Source organism: Lathamus discolor, chromosome 3 (assembly GCF_037157495.1).
Source record: "Lathamus discolor isolate bLatDis1 chromosome 3, bLatDis1.hap1, whole genome shotgun sequence".
NCBI lineage: Eukaryota > Metazoa > Chordata > Aves > Psittaciformes > Psittacidae > Lathamus > Lathamus discolor.
This window is the reverse complement of record NC_088886.1, coordinates 41,472,231-41,492,805: the sequence shown is the minus strand read 5'-3', so window position 1 is coordinate 41,492,805 and position 20,575 is coordinate 41,472,231. Positions and strand designations below refer to the sequence as shown.

The 20,575-nt window shown below is 37.8% G+C and overlaps 1 protein-coding gene across 6 annotated transcripts in view; it reads right to left on the bottom strand.

The window, feature by feature from the left end:
- Nucleotides 1–20,575, bottom strand: part of DLG1 (discs large MAGUK scaffold protein 1) — a 165,362-nt gene that overhangs the window by 32,783 nt on the left and 112,004 nt on the right. For all 6 annotated transcript variants that reach the window (XM_065674882.1, XM_065674877.1, XM_065674878.1 and 3 more), the window contains 4 exons: nt 20,118–20,262; nt 14,114–14,240; nt 11,817–11,973; nt 10,561–10,663 (listed from right to left, as the gene is read on the bottom strand). In XM_065674882.1, coding sequence (XP_065530954.1) covers nt 10,561–10,663; nt 11,817–11,973; nt 14,114–14,240; nt 20,118–20,262 — 532 coding nt within the window. The remainder of the gene's footprint in view (nt 1–10,560; nt 10,664–11,816; nt 11,974–14,113; nt 14,241–20,117; nt 20,263–20,575) is intronic.

Here is a 20,575-nt window from a genome sequence, read left to right as displayed (position 1 = left end):
AGAGAAGGATACTCCTGTTGTGATACTGCTGTACTGCATGGCCTTAGCTAAGTCACTTCATTTTACTCATTATACCTGAGAAATTATCTCTTAAGCCTCCCACATGTTTCTTGGGTGTTTTGGAAGATTGAAGCTGTCAAATTCAAACATACTATACAAATGGTAGCTGAGATTTCTGACATACGCGATTCCCTCTCCTCCCCTCCTATACCCTCCCTGTAAAAGGAAACTAAGTATTGAAAACACCAGATAACCCAAGGCTTTTCATGTGCTACAGCCTGTTCAGTACTGAAAATACCTACAGTTCTTTGCAACAGATACTGGAAAAGACCACAAATTTCTGTTAAGAAAGTACCATGTGTCAAATGTTGAAAGAATCGATTTCCTCCTATGTAGCATGTAGTACATAAGAGAGTTAACAGAGGAGGCTATTCCTTACTATCGCTTAACTCTATCCTATACATCATTCTTTGGGTTGCTGCTCTTGCAGTCTCCTGGAGTACTTTAATTTTTCACATCCGAACTCCTGGAAAGTAAGTGCTGAATGAGTGACAGGGACTTCTGTAGGAGTAAAAAGGAGAACAATTTCTACATAGAGGCTCCTGCCATACCAATAAAGCATAAAAGGAAACTAATGGGCTGGGGTTGAGAAGGCTCTATGTTCAAAAAGGGGTGCTAAGAGATGTCATATTTAGGAAAAGCTTAAACACTCTGTGCAGATGGAATTTGGTGAAATCCTTTGGTGTACAGCAAGCTAAAACTTTGAGTTATACTCCTCTTACAGAAGGTTCTGGGAGGAACAGCATGGATAAAAATCTCAAAATCATGGGTTTGGGGCTGAAAAACAGTTGGGATTTCGGGGTTTTGAGCTCTGCTAATCTGTCTAGGAGAGGTTATATTTCTATCTCTGTAATTCAGAACTGTCTTCAGCACCTTCAATCTCTTATTAAATTGATGCCATCTGGCAGTTTATGAAATGTAGAAAAGTAGATGCAAGATAGCAGTCAGAAGATGGTCCACAGCTGCTCCCTCTTACATGCTCTAGAAGAGGGGACCATCAATAGCAAGCAGCTGGTAGCAAGACTGCAGACTCAGATATGAGATGTCTGTGTACCAAATAAAATCCAAACAAAATGCAAATTTATAACTACCTACACACCTGTAGTATCAATCCCTGCAGTGATACCTTACTAAGCAAAACAAAAAAAGGCAACAAACTGCAAAGAAGTAGCATCAAGTTTACACTAATGGAAGACTTTCTATAAACGGATATACCAGACAGAGATGGCTCTGTAGAAAACCCCCTTAGCTAAAATAACATAAAAGCAGAAGTACTGGATAAAAACAAAAGCACGATCTTAGCTTAACACTTGTATCTGACTGAAAAGCAAGTATTTAGGGATTTAGGGATGAGAACCAGGCAAGCACAGTGATACCTCACCTTCATGTACTCTCATATTCTCCAATATTTTCAATGTTTACAGAACTCCACTGTATGCCTAAATTACCTATTTCATTCAGCTTATCACCACAACATTCTCCCAAATGCTGGAGAATGGTTTTCTTTATAAACCCATTCTTTCTTACGGGAAATGCATAATCACAGAATCATAGAATAGTAAAGGCTGGAAAGGACCTTAAGATCACCAAGTTCCAACCTCCCTGCCATGGGCAGGGACACCTCACACTAAACCATGTTGCCCAAGGCTCTGTCCAACCTGGCCTTGAACACTGCCAGGGACAGAGCATTCACAACTTCCTTGGGCAACCCATTCCAGTGCCTCACCACCCATTCCAGTGCCTCACCACCCTCACAGTAAAGAACTTCTTCCTTATATCTAAACTTCTCCTTTTTAAGTTTGAACCCATTACACCTTGTCCTACCACTGCAGTCCCTAATGAAGAGTCCCTCTCCAGAATCCTTATAATATTACATATATATGTGTATGACAAAATTGATTTTATTTTTCCCCCCTAAAATACAGTGAACAGCACAATAAACTCCCAACATGGCTAAGTGTGACAAAACCATACAATGTACATATAAATATAAAACCTTCAACACTGAAGAAATTCGGAGGTGGAACAGGCACAGCGAGCAAGACAAAAAAAAACACTCTGTCTCTGCTAAGGGCTAATGAAGAGCTTGGCTGAGAAGAAAAATGATTTATCTCTGGTATAATGTCATTAGGGTAACCAAACAAAGGACAAAAGCTATTTAAATGAAAAAGCAAAACTGACTTTAACCCAAATGGACCAGGCTGGTACAAATATGCCTCCAATTTCCACAGCCATTCAAAACACTGAGATTCTGAAACAGTATTTTAATAAAAACAATGGTGGCACAAGAAACATCCCCCCATACACCCCAGGATATTAAAAACAAGACTGAACCACACAATCCAAACCCTCAATCCTTTCACATAATAATTTAACTAGGATCTGAAACCTGATGTATATGCAACAGCAGTGAACAGGACTTAACTCATGATCTCTTCTAATGTCCTGAATTTGTTGCTATACAACGAACAAAGGGTAATATGCAGCAAGACTAACATGAAATGCAAAGAATTAATAACATAAGAATAACAGACTTTCTTCTTGGCTAGAATTTTCTCAAAGTTTCCAGTAAGTTTAGGAGCAGGGAGGGAGTGGTACTTGCTATCACAACACAGAGCTTGAGGAAGCACAAGCATCTGCTACTTCAATTCACAGCACTTACCCAACAGTGCCCCACCATTGCCAAAGGGAAAGAAAAAGGAAAAAGCCTACTCAGGTTTACATATAATCAGTTTTTAAGAACATTGGATGGATACATCTGGGATCAAGTTTAAACTTTAGAATTATACTGGATAAGCAGATGGTGCAAAACTAGACTAAATTCGCTCAATTTCATGTCTGCATGTATTGCACAGCAAAAACTAAAAAAAATAGGAAAAAAAAGAAAAAAAGAAAGAGGCAGAAAATAAAAAATGGGATTGGGGTGGAAATTTTTGGAAATCCTGGAAGATTACTCTGCTCCCGAAGTCCTAAAGTGATTTTACCTAGAAAACTGTAGTGTTTTCAATGTTGATGTTTAACAGAAATCAAACCTTCAGAGAAAGGGTCTGACCAGTGAAACATTCCTGGACTGTCTATCTGGTGGGCAACAAGAGGGTACATGGTGAGCAGTCTGTACAGGCAGGGGAAGAGAAAAAGAGGTTGCAATGAAAACTTTTTGGTCTGGAACACATTCTAGAAAACGGGATAAAAGAATAGAAGACTACGACAAGGAATGGAAAATTCAGCTAACAGCACAGAAGGAAAAGCAACTCAAGATGTGTGTACAGGGAACAGATGGCAGCACAGCACTGAGAATCTGAGAATCTTACATATATTGAACCCACGAAGAGCTGAAAAAGTTCACTCTAATTAAAAAAGTATGCCCCTTGTTTCCCTCTTCCCATCTGTCTGTGGAAAGCCCTTCTTTTAGCAGGGCCCACTGGATCTGTCAAAGCAGGATTCCTATGATAAGTTTTATATAACTACAGATTTACAGTCTTTTCTCCACTCTCAGAATATTCAATTTCCCTTTTCATAGTGCCAACAAAGTGAGAAATGGTAGCGAGTTCGGATGGCCATCACCACACTGATCTTGTATTAACCTTACAGTGGTTTTCAGTTCTAAGCTTCTGCGGCAGGACAACGACAGCATGTAGATGACTGAAGTTGTATTTATGAGTCTAATCATGTACCACTACCCAGTATATATATATGATAAATTCGTAACTACCATTTGTTTTGCATACCTTTCCTTGTTACAGACTGTACTATAAATTTAAGTTGGCAGAAGAGGCTGTGGAGTATATAGAATATTTAGTACTACCACTCAAAGACACTAGCAAAGAGGTTACCTATTAAAATGCATGGATCGCAATAAAAGCATCATAAATTATTTTTGAGGAGATATCTGGCTTCAATGCTTGTCACTTTATATTAGCAAGACCAGAGAGAGACCACAATGTATTCCACATGCTATTGGTGGCTTTCATGCACTCTTAATGTGTAATGAGCTTGTACTCCATTAATCACCTGAAAGACTAGACCAATGGTATTTCAAAACAGATTAGAAAAACTGCATTTGGACTTAGTTAAGAACACCTCCCGCAGAGCCTGCAAAAATCAGAAAGAGACTGGATCCAGGCACTGCTGAAGTGAATCCACCAAAAATATTGTTGAAGATTTACCACACATTCACAGCTGGTAAAAAGCTGCACTACTCAAAGACAGACAAACAATTTTATTCATTACGTTAGAGAGCAGAAGTGAGGTTCTAAAGGATTAAAACATGAATAAGCCGCCTTATAGCGTCTATCAGGACTATATATATAGCAGAACCCTTCTTCTAATCTTAATGGGCCTGAGTTTAAAGATACTTTAACTGACTAATCTGGATTACTTGCAAATGAGTAGAACCAGGTACAAACACACAGGAACGAAGGTTTGGAAGACTAAAGACCACATATTCCAAAGCAGGATTTCTTGTAAGAAATTTTCATTTTATGAAACTGGGATATATTTATCTTTTAAACCACCTTTGTTTTTCAGCTATCCTCTTGATACAAAACAAATACTGAAAACTAAGTATTCCAAAAGCATTATTGGCTTTGTGCTACCCCAGCTGGACTTCTACCAATAGAAGATTTACAATGTATTTCAAGACAAATGCTCAGAAAATAAACTTAGATTATACACATGAAAGTAATACTATTTCCCAGGGCTTAGTTACCTCTGCTTTAAATTCCAACAGAAAACATTGCATAGATGAAGTGTCAGTAACAGAAAAATTGGCCAAATACTGGCCACTAAAGGTGAGCTCTAACAAAGCGTTGGGTTTTTTATTTTTTCCCTTTTGACTCATTTGTTTTAAAGACAAGAGAGAAAAAAGAACAATTACAAAGCTGTCATACTTGGATCTTATTTTCAGTAGATGGATACATTCCTTCAAAAAAATACATGAAAATCCACCTAAAAATCTGGCTAACAACATATGAGTAGTTTTGATTGACATATAAATCTTGAACACATTTTGTGACAGAAAACCCTTATTTCCTTTAATAAAACAAACAAAAAAGCAAAAAAAAAAGTGTGCTAACTACCTATATGAACAATGTAAGTTCAGAAGCAGAGGTTTTATCAAAAATACCTTGAAATCTTCTCTTGGAAAGATCCACACTGATCCACCCAATCACCTAAGAACTTGGAGCTAATCTCATCACTTAACTGCCTTATTACTCTTTTATTGGAAATGGATATATAGAGATGGATCCGAGCTGAATTACAAAGAGAATATCAGTGTAGATTCTAAACTCTAAATAACAGGCAGCTAGTAACCCACAGGAAAAGAGACTGCTGTACTAGTTAAAATTATAATTGTATTTCTTGTATATCAAGTGGATCCTTGAGAAAAAAAGTGCTGCTACTTTTCTGAATTCTGCCCCTGCTTTGGTGGAAGGGCAGGGTGACCAATGAATGATTGCTGATACACATCATCAGCCTGCTTAATTTTTCAAGCCCTCCAACAGCAGGTGTCACAAGTAAATATAACATTAACTGCAATTACAAACACATTAATTGCCCCACTCGGATCTTGTAGATTATAAGTAAGGAAAAAAGAAAAGTTCAATACACAAAATCATATTCCATTCAAACTCAACCAAATATGGTTATATAATGTATTTATTTGGCTATTTTTCTTACTTTTAAACACTTAAATGCACTCAAGCTATAATACAGTTATGTAGCCTATTGGCACCACATACCTTTTCTGAACAGCAAAACCTAACTTTCAAGGAATTCTGAATTTTGAGGTAACAATCTTAATATGTCATCCTCAAAACACATAAGAAAGTTCAGATGAACTCTGCAGTGGACATAACAACAGAAATGGCAATGTGAAATGAAGGGAGGGCCCTCTAAATGCTGTACACCTCTAGATAGCCCTATACTTCCCCCTTGCTGCTTCTCTTCTCACTACAGCCTCTTCAAGCACTGAGACTCCCACGTTCCTCTACCTCTGCTATGTAGCATGATCATAATTCTAACCATCTCCGAGCTCCCACTCCCAGGAGATACACATATATCCAAATTGCCTGGAGCTTTCTCTCACTCTTCCACACTCATACACAAATTTTCCTTGCTACTCTACACCTGTAGAAAACTCAAAGAAGGAAGACAGCAATGTGGCACTGAGGTGTCTGCAACAAAAAAATTGAAATGGGTCAGGAACTTCTACAAATGAAAATGGTTCATCAAAATGCTTTTGTGTACTGAAGCAACACCACTTTCTTTAAAACTGCTTCAAGTCATGATACTTCATTTCCAGTGGAACTCATAGTAAAGCAAAATCTGCTTTTATTAATGAATGTTGTCTTGAAAGGAGATAGAAATTTGCAGTACAAGTGAGGGAATAAGGAAAAGCTTTCAAATGAAGAAGAAAACGAGAATAATATACTGACTTTCTCACTACACTTCTACAGAATGACTCCGAGGCTTCCCAAACTTCTGCTCTTCACATATCACAGACCCCTCTTCTGCAGCATGCAGCCCCAGCAGGTTCAAACCCACTGATATGTGCAGCTAGGGAGATTTTATATGCACACATGTGTGCGTATATGTAATATAAAAGGATGTACAAGTACAACCCAACTGGTGACTCAACAGTTTATAAAAGTACCTCCAAGGTAAGCTGCAAGATAAAGCACGGAATCTACAAGAAGCAAGTGCATGCGGCTGACTACAGTTGTGGAACTACCGTACCAAAGTGGTACCTGATGCGTGAGTCACTTTTGTAAACAGGAAAATACCTTCACATTCCCTAGTTGGCTTTTAGCTATCCCAAAGGGTGCTGGTAAATTGCTGTAATTTGATTCAGTACAGTAGGAAATTTTTTGTAAGACATCTCATCAAATTTACTGAACACTGCTGGAAACTAAGTGAATGCCCAGATAGGTATTTTTAGAAATGAGATTACATCTGTTTTCACCCAATTCTGTAACTAAGGAACATTTCTGAGATTTAAGGGAAAAAGTCAGCAGTTATGTAATTTGAGCTGGGATATAATACAAGCAGTATCATTCAACCATATTAGCCTATCCCAAATTCAGCAACCAGTGTTTCATAAACCACGGATTCGAAGAGACAGATACTGAAAATTCAACCCTTTCCATGACAGTAGTTTTGCCAAGATTAATTTTTCTACAGCCTACTCAGACTTCTCTATGAAAGAACTACTTGCAAAAATCCTCTTTTCCCAAAAATCTGAGGAGAAAGACAAATGCGTAATTTCTAATAGGGCTAATGTGGTAGGATATGAAAACATAAATTAGCATTCCCCACCACATCCATGAACATACAAACCATCGTATACAACTAAAGGGAGTGAAGTGAGTTGGTCCCAAGTGTCTTCCAAATGCTCCTATCATACTGAATTTATTCACATGGTTATAATAAACTCTGATGGATGTCTAGAATCTCTTTGGACTGTCCCAGCTGTCAGCATCTGTTACAAAATCCTGCTGGATTTATAAATGTAAATAAAATATGCATACAATATAAGCAGTTGTAACTGATGCTATCTTTACAAAGACATTTGAGAAACACCAATGATGAACGATGTTATGAACTCTTCATTTTAATATGTGTTGATGCTCTTTTGAACACCATGAACAAAAAGTGGAGATAATTTTATATATATGTGTGTGTATAATTTCCCAACTTAAATGATTCAAGTGAGAGGAAAAAAAGTTCATCTGCAACTATAATTTAGAAAATACGAAGATGATCAGAAAGCGCATGAACTTTCACGAAGTACACTCAATCACATAGAATCACAGAATGGTTTGGGTTGGAAGGAACCTTAGAGAGAATCCAGTTTCAAGCCCCCTGCCACAGGCAGGGACACCTTCCACCAGAACAGGTTGCTCAAAGCCCCATCCAACCTGGCCTTGAACATTTCCAGGGATGGGGCATCCACAGCTTCTCTGGTCAAGCCGTTCCAATGTCTTACCGCTCTCACAATGAAGAACTTTTTCCTGTCAAAGTCAGGTATCAGTAACTAGAGCTCTCTGAGGTAGGCTGGCTATGTGTCAATTTATACTTTGCCTCCAAACCAGAATGAATCTCCATCTCCTAGTTACGCCTTTGCTTCACAGCATACTTCAAAAGGGTAGAGTAAGCCCTAGCATGCTTCCAATATCTGTGAATGGAGATTTGAAGCACTATTTCAGACAGTCATGCAGACCAAGCATCTTAAAAAAAAAAAAAAAGGGGGGAAAAAAATCAAAAATTCTTTCTTTGTTTAATATGTCAGATGTCTGCCCATAATCTAGGACAATTCAAGTAACATCTCCCTCATGCATCCTCCCAAATGGGCCCTATAATTCTTTGAGAACTGCATTCCCAATACAGCTCAAATGCATAAAGTCTTGTTCTGAATGCTTCAGTAATCATGAAGGGATGAGTACAGCTTTAGGTTTGAAGTCTATAAATGACAAGTCATTGAGAAATTGCTAACAGGCAGCGTATGCTGCTCTGGGCAAATCTCTGTGCAATGACTCAAAATCTCATCAGTAAGTCAAGCACCTCAATACATGTTTCAAGAAAATAAGTTATCTACTTGGACAAGCGGTAATGAAGAAAGCTGTTATTTCCAATGCTGAAAGAAAAGGAACCATCCAAAATGCTTAGTTCTCTTATTTTGAAAGGAAAAACAATATTCTTTCAGAGCATGAAGGGATTCTTTTCTTTTTAAAGAATTTTCTGAATCCCAGAAAAGATGGACTGAAGAACTGCTGCTTTTGCATGAAGCCTGGATACATTTTTCGGCAAGGAAAAGAAAACAAAAAGGAAAAAAAACACCCCACCAAACAAACAAACAAAAAAACCCAGAAAAGAAAAAAAAGCCAAAAAACCCACCCCACTTGTATTCTCAGATATATCCTACCACAGAAACATCTGTTCTGCTACCAGGAGCCACGTCTCAATGGACATTCCTAGCAGAAGAAACAGTGACCAAGAATGCCCTCCCTGAACAAAAAAGTGGCCAGATGCTCAGAAGGCCAAGTCATGGGCAAATAAAAGCACAAGTTTTACTTCTCACTAAGGTGAGGGATCCCTGCGCAAGCAGCAAGGTATAACGATTTGACCTACATATTACAACATTGAAGAGGTAAGGAGAGGAGAGGCCAAGTGTATCAACAGAAATATTTGACAATTCTGATACAAAGCCAAAGCAAATACTCCAGAAACAATGCTAATCTTACTACTCTTTCTAAAAGAAAGTCTCAGAGTGAGCACTCCTAGAAAACGAATCCTGGAACAAAGCAATCTACAGGTTCAACATGCGAACAGGATGCACACCCTCAAGACAATACAGATATCAAGCAACACAGCTGGCTGCAGGGATCTGACCATGAACCAGACACAAAGGAATCAGCTGGCCTGATTACTGACTAGTAAGGCTAACTGACCTAGGGTTCCGAAGTCAGTGAAGATATATGATATTGATGCAGGTGAGTAGGGATAAGAGGGAAATTTGAAAGTTGATATTTCAAAGACTTGGAGAGGAAAGGATGGAAGAAACAGAAGAAATAAAGAATGAAGAACAAGTGCACTGCAGTCAACTAGCTAACAATTTCAATTAAATGCAGCAGTCCTGCTCAGTGTCCAATCCTGATAAACACGTTTACTCCTTACCAGTACTGTTAAACAACAGGTTTAAGCAGACATGTCACTGCAACAAAGATTTAGTGATGGGCCATTCATTTTAGCAAAATCAGTGAAGCTGTTGATCATCACAGTTCATAATAAGACATCAAAAATGTTCTTATTATATAAACAATAATATATTGGTTTACAGACTCAAGGTGAGCGTATGATTTTAGACTACTGAATTTTTAAAATTTGAAATGTGCTGTAGAAATACAAGACGACAAATAGGTGTATTGTGATGATGTAGTACTACTTGGCTTCTGCAGAACACACAAGTATGGTTAATCAGCATCAGCAGCAGTCTAACCTGGACCAGAAGAAATCGCTGGATAAACAGAAATACGAGCTCAATACTAAACAGAGGAATGAAAACCTGACAGTCTCCTTAGATCACATAATTCAACTCAACAGAGAAGGAATTAGTCTTTGTGTTTCTACCACTAAGGAAAATAAAGGTTGAAAGCAGTTGTGAAATACAGAAGTAACAATGTGGTATTTCTACTAAGTTCTGGATTTACTGGCCTAATTTTCATGTTATGACAGTGTTAACATTTAATGAAGAAATCAAAATTCTGAACACGATTAGAACAAGAAATGTATCATCCTGTTGCACTAGCACTTGCACATGTTCCTATCTGGTTGCTTGCAAACTATTTATGCTAACACGTATGTGTCCATCTCTTGCATTATTTCTTTCTTCTCTCCTCGAAAGAGGCTTTAGGTGGGGTGAGAGGACAGGTTATCTTTTAGAAAGATTATCTTTTGAGTTTCAAATTGCAGAAGTGAACTTGAACATAAGGCAACACTTACCTTCGGGACGGTACTGAGCTACAATTGTTACTGCTTGGCCTGCATTCTTCAGTGCTGCTGCTGCCTGTTCATGTGTTGCTGCTTTTAAATCTACTCCATTTACCTACAAGTAACACAATAAAGCTCTTTATCAAACTAATTATTTCTGTTTATCATCACAGAACAGACTCATGAAAAAACATAAATAAAACAACTGGATGCAAACTAGTTTCATGCCATGCGAGTTTTACCTGTTTCCAGTATCACTGATTCTTACTGGAACGCAAAGTCAATAAATCCATTCTCACATATACCCATCTGTTAAGAAATACTGTAACTGACACAGCATATAATTTAATGCAACTGTATTTGCTAGGTCAATTTTCTTCTTGTTTAAGACCCTTTTCTTTCTTTTAAAGGAGATGCAGCAATGTGACAGATACTGTGATGGCAAAAAGGTGAGGTGAACAACAGGGCTTCAGTGATCTCTTTAGTCAAAAAGTGTGCCTACAGACCACTGTGTTTAACATCCAGTGGCAGACCATGCCCTCCATGGTGTGGAGGTCTAGCCTTGTTTTCAATGCAGCACATTTAAAAATAGCGTCAGAAAAAAATGAAGCAGGAATGTGTGTCACACTTTAGACCAAAAGCATTTTTCATAGTTCAAACTAAAATAATATCAGCATCTTAGTAACAGAAGAGCCAAAATTTAAGAGGAAAAAAAAAATCCTCCATAATAACTACCAAATTACAATGCAGTTGTCCAAAGAAATGATTCTCCATAAATTGAGTAATTTCACAAACACACCGGCAAAATCTTTATGACCTTCAGTACTAATATAGAAAAAGCGCTTAGGCAGGTATGAGATGGATCTATTTAAGACTAATGGGAAGTCTGGCAGTTACTCCAAGAAGCACCCAATTTTAGACACTACTGCAAAGTGTCTCCAATCTCAGTAGAAGGCTTATTTCTGAAGCCTACATTATTTCAGTTTAGATACAGACACCCCTCAGCTACAGACATACAGATACGTTAATGTCTTTGCTGAATAGCACCGCTGAGTATCTGCAAAAGTGCTATTTTAATTAGGTTGCAGATGAGAAACTGAGGCAGTCTGAAGTACTCAGATACTTTGGAAGTATATTGGCATCTGTTCCATTGTCTCAAATTTAGCTCAGTTAATGGTATTCTTTGAATATAAATAAATAAACAGCATTAATAACCAAGGAGGGGAAAACTTTTGTTGTTTAAATATAAAAGAAGCAAGGAATCCTACAGAAATTATACGATCTCCTTTCCTAAGCTCTCCACTCAGGTCAGCTGGCCCTCCTGCAAGGATGAAAGAGATGAAAATTCCTTCTCCATCTTCTCCTCCAACGATGTTGAAACCAAGACCTGTTGATCCTCGATGAAGGACAACCTTTCTAGGCTCCCTGAATGAAAGAGGGGAATATGAGATCTTGGTTACTAGCCATGAATAAAAGTAAAATAAACAATTAGAAAATAAAAGTTTTTTGAGAGAAACTGTTTTGAAAATTTAGGTATCAAAAATTGCACATTTCTTAAGGCAACAGTGTCATGTGTCCCACACCTCCTTACCCAGTCCTGCCCACCAAAGCTTAGACTCCCAAATAATAGGTTCTGTTATTTGTATGCTTTCAATTCTGTTTCTAGATGCAACACAAAACCCCCTCCCTGTTGTCAGGTGAACTGAACAACCCGTAAGTATGTATGTAGGTCTAAATTCCTGTTATGCTACAATCCTATTTAGCACCAAATGTCACTACCTAACACTTCTCATATTGTTCAAGAGCCTCAATATAGCTCACAGTCTTACTCTAATGGTAATAGCATGCAACAAAATGCTATTTTTCCTTTCTGTAACTCAAAGAACGAATTCTAATGGAAACACCAACAATGAAAAATACATCTTTACTGCTTTAATTTGACTCCAGCTGGTCAAGCAATAAATAGCAAAGACCAATTCAAGAAGTATGCATAAGCCCTTGAGGGGAGGGGGTGGGGAGTGGGGTGTGGGGAAGCAGAATTTATGGCATTCTGAAATATATTTGCAATTTATTTGCAGAAACTGCAACTGAAAGTTAAATCTAAACCAAAGTGTTGCATTCTCTTCATAGGATCTCCTCCTGACTAGGATGAGGAGAGAAGAAATACTGATCCAGTTAAGGTAAGGCCAGTCAATTTCTAATGTAGAAGCGCTCCTTCCAAAAATCTACTAACCTGCTACTTGACCCAATACAAGAAAAGCATAAATAAATGATTTCAGAAACAGACATCTCTAATAAAGCACAGCAACTGTGCACTGCATTTGAAGAATCACTAGAGAGCACTAACGAGCAATTAATGGACATTCTTAAATATTTGGAGATGTTAATTATTAATTTATAGGATAAACTAAGTAGCTGCATTTTTCCAAACCAACCATCACCTAATCCAATCTTTAAAAATCACTCAATTTATGCACTAGCTCTTAAATCGACTTTCAAATTCTTAAATTTCACCCCCTATTAACTATTACATTCATTTTTCAGAGTACTATTACATTACAAATAAACAACACTGAAAACTTCTGTATATTGCTCTGGATCACACTAACACATTAATAAAAATGCTGCAGTTGAAGAACATATATATGCTGTATCTTTTAAAATATTACTCTAAATTTCTAACCCTCTTTTGAGAATGGAAAGGATGGAAGAGGGAAAAGTAACAAAGAAAATCACCTACGGCCTTCTCTGAATAGCTCTTGCATTTCAGTAGAAATCTAAACTTTCTCTTACAGTAAGTTTAAACAAGCTATAAAACCACAAGTTCAGCAATGCTGTCAGCAGGACAGAATCACTGTGGTTTATATGTCCACCTAACCCCCAAAATAACTACAAAGACATACCCTACCTTCCAATATACTAAAATTCATTCTCCAACTTATACGCTTAGGTTTCAATTCTGGGTAGAGTCTGCTTCAGAAACTGTGTGACATTATCCCTATCAGATGACAATGTGACACAGAATTCAGCAACAACATACTGAAAATGCAGTGTAACATCCCTGTATACTTGCAGAACAGAAGGGTAGCAGAATTAGAAGAGCTTCCCTTTATCAGGGATGATGAACAAAGGATTAATGAAATCTACTAAATCAGTGAAGGAATGAATGGGGCTGTTAATGGGAAAGGATTAAGAGCTCTCTAGCCTTTCTGGATTAACTAATCCATCAAAACAACTTGGGGTGGGGGCACAAGAGAAATGAGAAAAAGCATTGCTGGCTTTAAAATAAGAAATAACCTCTAGTCTGCTCATGCTACCATCCTAAAACGCTCAGTCAACTCATGGCGCACTTTGGCAGGGCATTCTGATGTTATTCCTAGATTGATAAATCATGTGTATGTTTATACACATATATCTAGTTTTCTCCTTACAAGAGCATTTACAAGTGTTAAGAAACTAACATTTATTTCTTGAAATAAAGTATGCATTAGTATTTTGCCAAGAAATACATCTTACAAGTTTCCAAAGTAAACTAATTTGACATGTAGCTTTGGTTATTCATTACCTGGTAATCTCATCATCTCCAAGCATTCCCTTGGGAACCGGTGAGTATCGCCCTGGTGATGCTGGGGGTAGAGACTGTCCCAAGTAGGCAGATGGAGTGATATGGTTATCCACTGGCTGAGAAAAAGCTTCCAGGAGGGGTAAAAAATAAAGTAAGCATTAAAACAACGAGGAAAATGATCTGGAGGAACTGAAACTAGGTATTCTAAGGAGTGACCTCTCCTAAAACCAAAATATAGCAGTCCAAATGACACAGTATAAATACAGTTCTAAAATACTGTCTCACACATGTGTTATTTCCCAGTCTCCTCACCCTATGCCAGTAAACAAATTTTTCAGTCCATGTCTCAAAAAACTTTCCTTAGGATAAGACACTGTGGATAGCTGAAGTCCATGAGGACAGTCTGGAGATTTATCTGTTTTTAAAGTTGCCTGTAACTTGACCGAAGTCAATTAAGAATTCTGGTTTCTTAAAACAACTATGTTGGACCACCAGTGAAAAAATCCAACATTTTAATGTTATATGTCTTTCAAATTGTCAAGCTATCTACTGCATTCCTTAATGTGGAGCATACTGGCATCTCCATAAATCTCTAGGCCATTCTGATTAACAGGTCTGAACAGGGAGGGATGTTACATTTCTCAGACATTAAACAAAACCATCTTTAATAGCACAAGTGCTGATTGTGATGCTAGCACATGCTCAGCCAACAGCACACATAAGAAAACCAAGGTAGGATTATTCCATCTCCCACTCCTCAAGGTAAGAGGCATCAATTTACCAAGAGGAATAAACCACATAGTGCAAAAAATTTCAACTGTACTGCAAGGGTCACTTGAATTACTTACAGATTCATTGATTTTAACTAGAATGGAGTATTAAAAGGGTTTAGTCTAGCCTCTTGCACAACAGGGGACAAATCTAGTGCATGAAGTATGTATGTTTACTTGAACCAAACAACACATACTAGAAAGTTTTAGCATCTTCATGATTTCAATTGATGGAAAATATTCTACAATTCCAGGAGAGCTGTTCTAATAAATAATTAAGAGGGTGCATTATATTTTCAAGTTGAATACATCAATTTTAAGTGTCCATTTACCAGGCATAGTCACACCCACTGTCTCCTATTACACAGGATATTCTACAATTGAAAAATCTTTTTCCTGGTGGAGGTGCTTCAAGCTGTGCAGCTTAAACATGGAGAGTGGGGACACTTCACAGACTGAACGTTATTAAAGTTGCAGGTCTCTTTCTCTTATTTACTTGCTGTATCTGGTACGGTGATGGAACTTTTGAGGATTTACACTAAACCCAAAGCATTTTAACTGAACAGACATGACGCAGAGTGCAAAAGCGATGTGTATATTTTCCTTTTTAGATCACTGACAGAACACATCTGGATCATGTACACATTTCATCAAGAGTATTTTTATATGATAGATTTGCTAAATAGCAAGTTTTCAAACTATCCAGCCTGCACTGACTGAATTGATTCTGTATTATTCTAGATTTCTAGTAAATCACAGAATCATGGAATTGTCTGGGTTGGAAAGGACCTTCAACATCATCTAGTTCCAACCCCCCTGCCATGGGCAGGGACACCTCACACTTAATCAGGTTGCTCAACACCCTGCACAACCTGGCCTTGAACACTGCCAGGGATGGAGCATTCACCACTCTTTCAGGCAGCCTGTTCCAGGGCCTCACTACCCTCAGAGTAAAGAACTTCTTCCTTACAATAAATCCGAACTTCCTTTGTTTAAGTTTTAACCCATTACCCCTTGTCCTATCACTACAGTCCCTAATGAAGAGTCCCTCCCCAGCATCCTTATAGGCCCCCTACAGATGCTGGAAGGCTGCTATGAGGTCCCCACGCAGCCTTCTCTTCTCCAGGCTGAATAGCCCCAACTTTCTCAGCCTGTCCTCATACGGGAGGTGCTCCAGCCCCCTTATTGTCCTTGTGGCCCTACTCTGGACTTCTTCCAACAGTTCCATGTCCTACTTACTTTGGGAACACCCGAACTGTAAATCTGTGCTCAGTAAATTCCATACATGGAGTACTACATCAACACTGTCTTACCCTTGAGCAACAGTCTAATGCAAGAGGTCAGAGACAGACAGGGAACCACCTACACCAACTTAATGCCTGGCATATAATATATGGTATCACATCTGATTAGCCAGATTGCTTCTCATTCTTTACAGCTTTGTCACAGTATTTGAGTTCCTTCAGATTTCTAGACTCTGTTTCATCATGCATTAAAATCCTCTATTAACAGCTTAGGTAGTTTAAAAGCACTAGACGATAAAGTAAGTCAGTGTTCTATTCAGATACACCAGCCCTCAGTAAGTTGCATGCTCTGGTCTGGGACTCTTCAGAGCTTTTGGAAATTGTTACTCTGAATTCACATGCGGTTTCTGCAAAATTCAGAATCTGAGTGCAAGAGGTGGCCTTGTCCCCTTCTACAACACAGACAAATGGAAGCTTCCTCAAGTCAGCTTCATGAGGGCTACAGCAAAGAACAACGATTCATAGAATCACAAAATACCAGACTGGAAGGGATCTCAAGGATCATCTGGTCCAATCTTTCCATGCAAAGCATGACCCAGACTAGATGTCCCAACAACCTGTCAGCCCAATCTTAAAATGTCCAGTGTCAGGGAATTCAACACTTCCCTGGGGAGATTATTCCAATCACTGATTGTTCTCATTGTGAAAATTCCTCCTCCTGTGTCCAGTCGGAATGCTTCCAGTAGTAACGTGCCCATTACCTCTCCTCTCTTCTATGTGACTCCTTGTAAAAAGTGAGTCTCCATCTTTTTTGTAGCCGCCTTTTACTGAAACATGGTGATAAGGTCTCCCCTGAGCCTTCATCTCTCAAGGCTGAACAAACCTAGTTCTCTCAGCCCCTCCTCACAGGACAGGCCTTCCAGTCCTTTGATCATCTCTGCGGCCCTTCTCTGGACCCTCTGCAGCCTTTTTAGCAGTTTTAGCACCGCTTTTGCTAAAACCAAATGATCGACAAAAGCATTAATATTTGACAAGTCCCTAATTATTAGTTGTTCAAGCCAGACGACTCCTAAAACCATTTTGTAAGAACAGATGCAACACATGTACACTGCATCTGCATTTTTCTCCTCCCTGCAAGGATTCAAAGAATATAGATCCTACTACATTCTTTCTGTCTGCCCCAGCACAATTTGTAGTTTCTATTCACAAATGTAACACATTTGAATAGTTTAAAGTCAATTTCAAAACCCGGTTTTTAGCCACACTGGAGTTTTAGCTACAGATTTTCACAGTAGTTACCAAATCATATGGCAATACTTACTTTTCTATTAAAAAACGTATTTAAATACAACAGTATATTTCCATGTCATTCTACCTACATTTTGCTTAAAGCAAGGGATACTTTAAAAATGACTACTGTAGGTGTATTTAATTTTTCCTCAGAAAATTTTAAAGCTAAAACACAAAAAAATGGAATGCAGACTTCATGAACTCTTTTCCGATCAGTGAAAAATAGGTTTTGATTTAAAAAACCTAAACAACTGTAGCACAGTATAACATCTCTTTGCATTCTGTTTTGCACTACATCATCTTATTTCACAAAATGAATTTCCAATTGCTTTTAACGTATCAGTGGCAGCTATAATGATGCATATTTTATAGGAAGTAATTAGATTTTTCATAACATTCTATGTTCAGTGACTTAGTACTTACCTGATTGTTTTTAAGGTTCCTAAAGCTTTTCACTGGATCTTGTTTAGAAAATACATACTACCTTATCTCGTCACACATTCTTATTTTTCGTATTTTGTATCTTTTCCCCATTAACTAAAACTCCGCTATCAAGTAATATAACAGCTTATTATTTCAGACCAGTGAACTGCTCCACATCAGCACTGGATACTATCATTTATAAAGTTCCACATATGCTGCTTGCTTAGGAAAGTCAGGTCCTTTCTCAAGGCTGATATTCTCAGCACTATCAAAGCAAACCTACAAGGCATAAAAGGGCTCTGTATGGAGTTTCTGAGGGAAAAAAAAAAAAAAAAAGAAAAGAAAAAAGCTCCTGTGCCTTTCCTAAACTATTTCAGCTGGAAATTACACCCAAAAAATATTCCTGAGGAATGTGACAGAAATAAAAGGCAAGCCATCACTTTCTGAATACTAAATCAGATCTAAACTTACACTTCCAAGTAAATATTATTACTGATGTAACTGATACAGGAACTGTGTTTTGAATGAACAGAAAATTACAAGCATAAAATGAACTTGCTTTGACAGGAAAAGTCAAAGACTCTCATGGAGAAATTGTATTTCCAAATCCACCCCCTCTCCCTTGCCATAACGGTTTCACACAGAAAGAAGGAAGATTTCCTATTATTTCCCTATTATCTGCAAACTGAGAGCACCCATCACACCTGTAATCTCAAAAGTGGGAAATATAATTAAAGCTTTATTGTCATTTACTGTTATTACATATTCTTCTCTTCCTGTATTTATGCCATTTAAAGAATAATAAGACATTTATGTCTCTAGTGAGGAAACTGGTTATTCCCTACCTTGCAGTATTTTATTTCCCCATGCAGGATGGATATATTGTATATTGTATAAAGGAAAAATACTTTAAAACTGCCTAGAAGTCGAAATTGTATCATTAATAATGTCTTCAAAGGAGGCCTGTATACGAAGCAAATCCTCTGTCTCTTGAACTTAGATGCTTTTCTGACTGATATTCTACAGTATGCACTATACTGCACTATACAGGTAATGGGTTTTTTAAATAGCAAGTTCTAGACCTTTTTAGTAATATTTCAGCTGAATAACTTTAAAAGCATTTATACTAACAAGCTACTGGAAATTTTTTTCCAAGATCCACTGAATGGCCAACATTTTTTATATGTATTAGTGATGCAATACACATTCCCTACTGACATAGGACTTACTACAGAAGACTAAGAGCTATGATTATCCAACACTTTTGTTTACGTACTGGTTCAGATTATATCATTGGCTTTTTAGTCCAAAAGTGTTATTTTGTTCAAATTAAGTAATACTTGGAACAGATGAGTGCTACACACCAATTACTCATATCTAACAGCAGGAAACAAACAAACAAAAAAATCCCTAAAATAACTCTCCTCCAGAACCATTTTATGTGACGAGTAAATATGGTCATTCAGAAAAGTCCACCTTTTCAGTCTTGTATGATTCTCATCCCTTTCTCCAAACACGAAATGGTAATATCCCTCTTGAAGAAACAGTACATTAAATTCATTTTTTTTTCTTTACACTGTAGTTCAGCCCTTAATTTTCCGGATTCAGACATCTGACTTCAAAAAGATTCCTGTAAGAAGTACCCTTATGTAGACAAGAAATCCTTGGAACTATTTTCAATACAGCATTCACTGGTTTTCCCTTCGAATTATCAACACGCATGTCAAAACTGAAGTAAGATTTTAAGTTAACGTGGAATCTCACAACGTCTGCAGACAGGCGTCAGAGGTCAAGACCTCCCCCTTCCTCCACGTCCAGTTTATTCAAATAAGTGCAGCTCATGAAAAAGCAAGAAAACAGGGAGGGAGCGGGGGAAGTCAGAACATCACTAACCTCTGCCTGAAACAGTATTGTCTTTTGCTCAGCACACAGGACACTGAACACCTATGCAATTCATTGTTTGTTACTCTTCACAGCCTCCGGGATAATGAGACACATGTTCTCCTCGTACTAATCGGCGAGCGACCAGAAGCATCAAGTCACTAGGACTAGGCCACTGGTCATGGAAACACATTGAGCCCCACTCCTGCTGTCTTTTCAGTACATAAATTATGTTATTCTGTTCAGCATATAATTCTCATGACTAATCAATTTTCTTGTATCAGATTTTTTCACTGTATAATTTTAAAAAGCTTTAAACTGTTAAAATACTAAAAATGAGTATGTTAAAGCCTTCAAGGAAAAGATAACTAAATCACAAAGATAAGCATGACTTACAGTTCGTGATGTCAGGAGGGGCATAACTGTCATTCATGAACATGCTGGTGGGTTTTGCAACTTTCAGATAAACAAAGTCAGATGTGTTTTTTAAGGCAGTCACTGCTTCTTCATGAGTAACTTCTTCTAAACAAACACTGTTCACCTAAAGAGAAAAACATAAACCAATTCTCAACATGGAAAAATGTACGTTTTCATAGGACACTCACTGAAAGCTGTTGGAGCACTCTAGTCTGGCTCAGGTCTTTACTAGGATTCATGTGCCACAGACAACTGTTCATATAAAAGTTACATAAGAGGTGCTTCGTAGTGCTCTGAAATACGAGACAGGTAAGTCTTTCCTCGAGAAATTATAATAAACTGTATTGACTGTAACACTGTAAAGGCAGCACGTCTCTGGAAAACTAATAGGACAAATATGACACTCAAAATGCCATAAGTATGCACAATCACAGCAC